Source organism: Otolemur garnettii, unplaced genomic scaffold (genome assembly GCF_000181295.1).
Source record: "Otolemur garnettii isolate 467f Iridium unplaced genomic scaffold, OtoGar3 scaffold00156, whole genome shotgun sequence".
In the NCBI taxonomy this organism is placed as follows: Eukaryota; Metazoa; Chordata; class Mammalia; order Primates; family Galagidae; genus Otolemur; species Otolemur garnettii.
The window spans coordinates 3,454,903-3,459,973 of NW_003852551.1; the positions used below are offsets into that span (position 1 = coordinate 3,454,903).

Sequence of the window (5,071 nt, forward strand, 5' to 3'; positions counted from 1 at the left end):
CATGCCCCCATATTTTATGTGGTGAGTCTAGGAAGGACTTCACTACAGTGTCAGCCTCACAGGAAGCCTCCCTGGGCCCAGCACCACCACCACCCACTGCTTGGAATATAGTCAGTTGGGTGCAGAGATGGGTTCCTTGTGGGTCCCTACTGTTGGGTCAATAGTCCAGACTGTGAAGGAAACTTCTGCCCATGATCAAAAATCAGAGAAGGCTGAGCAGAAAACTTAGAGAAAATGAAGCCCAGAGAGGTTGAGAGAATTCCCAGGGTGCCACACAGAGGTGCAGTGGCAGCTGGAGCCCAGGCCTTTGGTCTTCTAGTTCAGTGCCCTGCCTATTTCTGCTGCACCACCTCCTTCCCATCAAGCAGCCACTGCTAGCACTGCAGACACTATGCCAGCCCAGGGCAAGACCCTGTCCCCTTCTGCACACCCCTGACATACCCCTTGCAAGTTACTGGTCCAGATTTGTCATCCAGTGTGGTTATATGTTCCTCACTGATCTCTGCTTTTATCCCCCAACAGGAAGACAACATGGCCTTTGGAAAGCCTGCCAAGTAAGTGATGAGCACCCATGTGACTGGCCCTAAGGCCAGGTTTCTCCTGCCCAAAGCAGCAGGCTAGGCCTTCTGGGGCATAGCAGGAGCCAGCAGCTGAGGAGGATATGGAAGGGAGGAACAGCTGAGGCCCACCAGAGCATAGCAGCCCTGTACCAAGCATCTGCCAGGCCAGTCCCTGGGTAGGCCTTTCCTGTGTACCATCCAGCCTTGCCCCCAGCTCTGCAAGGTCATGTTTTCAACTTTGTGGCAAGGATGAGGAAAGAAGGGGACTTAGTCAAGGTCGCACAGTTAGGAAGTGGCAGAACTGGGACTAACACTCGATCTGTTTTCCTTCTGCAACCTATAATCACTCTTCTGCTTTTTAGAGCAAATAAGGTAGCTACTGTTGGTTTGGTTTGGGACTTTGGGTCTCCATTTTTTTCAGTCTCAGGTGTCCACCTTGGTTGCAATCCTGATGATAATGCCTCAGATATTAGTGTTCTCAGGACATCAGGTGACCTGTTGCCCAAGGCCACACCAGGAGGGGTGGGGGGACGAAGAGAAGTTGGTGACCTATATAGCAGAGGCAACCTAGAGCACAGCTGATGTCCTCAAGCAAGTAGCATTGTAGTCCAAGGGTCTCTGAGCCAGGTATTTGCTGGCAGACTGCTTTGCAGGGACAATTTTCAGATACCCTTTTCCAGGCAAGCTCCCCTGAGCAGCCCTAGTCCAGGCCACTGTCTTCTAGGCTCCTCAACCAAGCCATTCCGCAACACAGCACCAGGGGCACTGTGACCTCCCAGCTCTCCTTGGCCCCTGACCCTGAGGCACTCCATCACTTGCAGTAGCACTTTTCACCCAGCTTCAGGTTTGTGGGTTTTATTTAGCTCCACTGGCTTCTCTCCCACTCACCCAGCAAGCTAGCTGGGAGATGGGGAGAATTGCTTCCTGATGGTAAGTTCCCCACACGACATGGCCTCACCCGCATCTTGAGCCTTGGCTGCCAGTGTTCCTTCACCCTCTTTCTCCTGCTGAATCACTTAATTTCTGGGACATACTGCAATTTTATGCCTCTCACTTTGTTTAAACCATTCCTTTGGCCTAGAATGCCCACCTCCCCCTTTCTTTCCTGGCCAACCCCTCTGTCTTTAGACACTCAGGCGTTTACCTCCAGGAAGTAACCCGTTTCCCCACAGTCTTAGTCCATTCAGGCCACCATAACAAAATGCCAGACCCTGGATATCTTATAAATGACATAAATTGATTTCTCACAGCTCTCGAGACTATATAGTCAAAGATCAAGGTGCCAATTGATGTCACTGTCTGGTGAAGACCCATAGTGCCTTCTCACTGTTTCCTCACATGGTGGAAGGAACAAGGTCTCTCTCAGGCCTCCTTTATAAAGGCACTATTACCATTCATGAGGGTTCTACTTCTCCTCCCCAGAACCCCACCTCCTAATACCATCATACTGGGGGTTAGGAGTTCAGCATATGAATTTGAGGGGATACACATCCAGGCCATAGCATCCTCAAGCTGAGTTGTTCCACATCCTCCCAGGATCCACCCTGATACTCAGCACCTCCCCTGTTCTGCAGGTGTCTACTGCAGGACTCTTAACCTGGATTTTATCTGGTTCCTCGTAGCCTCAGCACCCAGCTCAGGGCACAGAGCTGAGGGGCCACAGGGAGCTGAGCCAATGTCCAGAACCCCCTCTCCCCTCAGGTACTGGAAGTTGGACCCTGCTCAGGTATATGCTAGCGGGCCCAATGCGTGGGACACAGCTGTGCACGACGCCTCTGAGGAGTATAAGCATCGCATGGTAGGTTCCTGGGCAGGGCTGGTGCTCCTGAGGCAGGACCAGGGGAGAAAGTTCCCATACAGCCCATCCCTGACCCAACCCTTCCGGCGCCTCCAGCACAATCTCTGCTGTGACAACTGCCACTCACATGTGGCATTAGCCCTGAACCTGATGCGCTACAACAACAGCACCAACTGGAATATGGTGACACTCTGCTTCTTTTGCCTACTCTATGGGAAGTATGTCAGGTGAGTTGCCTGCCCTCCCAACCTCTCCCTTGGGGCAGCTCTCCCAAGGATCCTAGAAAGATTACCTTGGAGCAAGGACAATTGGAGTAGTGCCAATTGGAGCCGTAAAGGTTCTAGAATAACTAGCTAAGTTCCTGGTGGAGAGGGAGGTGGCTTTGCTGAAATCACACTCTATCTGGGTCCCCCCAACACAGCTCTGGCACTTGCTCACTGTGCTACCTTAGTAACTGCCTCGCTGAACTGCAGCTGTCCTGGGTAAAATGGGGCAGTGATTCTGGCTGCTCAGAGAGGCTGTGAGTCTGCAGAGCTCTGTACTCGAGTAAAGTGAACAGCTGGGTCCTCATAGGATGGTGTGGTGACCACCCCAACAGGGTTCCCCTGCCAAGCATCCCTTGTCAGAGGCAGGGTTCTAGGCAGGTGGACTTCAGTGGTAGCCTAGGAAGCTTCGTGTGAAGTCAAAGGCATTCATCCAAATTCAGAGGTAAAGAGAGAGCTCAGAGAGGTTGAGTTAGTCACTCGTGGTTCTACAGCACATGGCCACAACAGACCCCAGACTTGGAGCCACCATGTGCTTGGACTGATCTGGCCACCCAGCTTTCCTCTTAGCTGTGCTCCTCATTAAGAGTTTCTAAAGTATTTTTTTAGTCTTGGGACGCATTGTTGGGTCCCCTGAGAAGAATGTACTGGTTACATGGAGACTGAGGCAGAGCCAGGGTTGAACCCAGGCCCCTGGCTCCTGCCACAACATGGTGCTAACTTGCCAATCCCACCTCTTCCAGCAGGACCCATTGTGAGGGTCGTGGGCAGAGGGCACTTGTGGCTTCCACACCCCAGCTGATACCTGGTCTCTTGCTAGAGAGCTCTCCCAGAGACGGGTACTTATGGAGGGAGCCAGTGAGGCCCAGACAGGATGAGCACGTCTCTTCCACCTAATCAGTGAGGGTGGATCTCCACCAGGAGCCTAGAACAGCCCCTGCCCAGGACTGTAGTTGGTGGCCTCCCAAAGTAGGTGCCAGGCCCAACCCAGTCCCTTGGTTGAACAATTTTGGGGGTGAGGGAGTGTTTCCAGGGGCTTCTTAGGAGTGGCAGCTATGTCAGGATCTGTGGGTAGGGCTATGGGCTTCACACACCTGCTCACCTGGCCCTACCTGTTTTGTACTCTGTCCCTATTTCTCTGTCAGTGTCGGGGCCTTCGTGAAGACTTGGCTGCCCTTTGTGCTCCTCCTGGGCATCATTCTGACTGTCAGCCTGGTCTTTAACCTCCGGTGATGGCTGTCCCATGGTCCTGAACCAGGCTCCAAAAGAGGCAGCTACCACCCTCCTTTGGTTCCAAATTCTTTCTCCTCACCCCAAAAGGCAGGGTTGGGCCTGCTTGTTAAGGACCCTGGCATCTGGGGTAGTCTGAGGATGAGCCGTGGGGTGAAGTGTTTGTTATCTCACTGCCCATTCAGAAGCCCCTGGTCCCCTGCTCCCTGGGCTTATGACCCCCACCCTTAAAGTCCCTTCTTTATTTTTGTGTTGGAAAGACCTTAGCTTCCTCTGTAGAGCTTCTGCTGGTGCCTACTGGACTCCTGCCTTAGCCCAGTGCCCAGTGTGAGGAGGGGAGGACATTTGGACCCACTGGACAAGGCAGCACTGGGACCAGAGCCAGCCCTGCCCTTCTGCATTAGCTCTGGTCCCAGGGTGGGCTGGGGTACACTGGCAAGTCTATCAGCTAAGCTACCCTGGGCCTCTAGAACAATCCAGAAGGGCTGGCTGGGCCTCTCAGCAATCTGCCAAAAGCTCCTCTGGGGGAAGTGTGTACCCATTTCCTGTGGTCCTCCAGCCTATACAGTCCCTCTTAATCCCCCCAGTGCCTCCCAGCATTAGGCTCATTTACCCAGCAGTTTGGGGCGTGGTTGGAGAGGTGTGTGGAGCTGACATGTGCCAGAATGAGCCTGTAAACAGCAGTGGCTCCAGCCCCAGGTGTGGGCCTTGGGCTGGTGATGGCTCCCTTTGGGTCCAAATTACAATAGCCTGCCAGCACTGCCGTGCCATCAGAGAGCAGAAGGGAGGCTGCCCCCCACCACCACCTAACTACAGCTCCCCCTGCAAGTTGTCAAGAAAGGCCCTGTGCCACCCACCTTACCCTCCTGCTCCACGGATTCCTTTGTGAGGGGCCCCTAGGCAGGATAATAAAGAGTTTTGACTTCAAGTGGTGTTCTGCCCTTGTTTTCTCTGTGGCCCCCTCACCCCTCAGCTCACCTTCCTTTGGCAAGGGGTCTGGTCACCAGCGTCATGATTGAGTCTGTGTTCAGTGCCTGGAATTTACAGTGCCACCAGCACTTTTCAGGTATATCCTGCCCCATGCCCCAGTTATGGGAATCCCTGCCACTCCACATCCACTATTTGAAAGCTTTCTCTTTGGCTCGGGGCCTGTGGCTCAAGTGGCTAAGGCGCCAGCCACATACACCTAAGGTGGCGGGTTCGAATCCAGCCCGGGCCCG

General features: G+C 53.7%; 1 protein-coding gene across 2 annotated transcripts in view; it reads left to right on the forward strand.

Annotated features, from left to right (window-relative positions):
- Positions 1–4,779, forward strand: part of TMEM222 (transmembrane protein 222) — an 11,602-nt gene extending 6,823 nt beyond the window's left edge. The window contains exons 3-6 of one of the 2 annotated variants that reach the window (XM_003799814.2): positions 523–554; positions 2,262–2,358; positions 2,455–2,585; positions 3,767–3,948. In XM_003799814.2, the coding sequence (XP_003799862.1) occupies positions 523–554; positions 2,262–2,358; positions 2,455–2,585; positions 3,767–3,854 (348 nt within the window). In that variant the 3' untranslated portion in view covers positions 3,855–3,948. Of the gene's footprint in view, positions 1–522; positions 555–2,261; positions 2,586–3,766 lie in introns of both variants that reach the window. The other variant, XM_012811418.2, reaches the window with a different exon arrangement.
- The last annotated feature ends 292 nt before the right edge of the window (positions 4,780–5,071 follow it).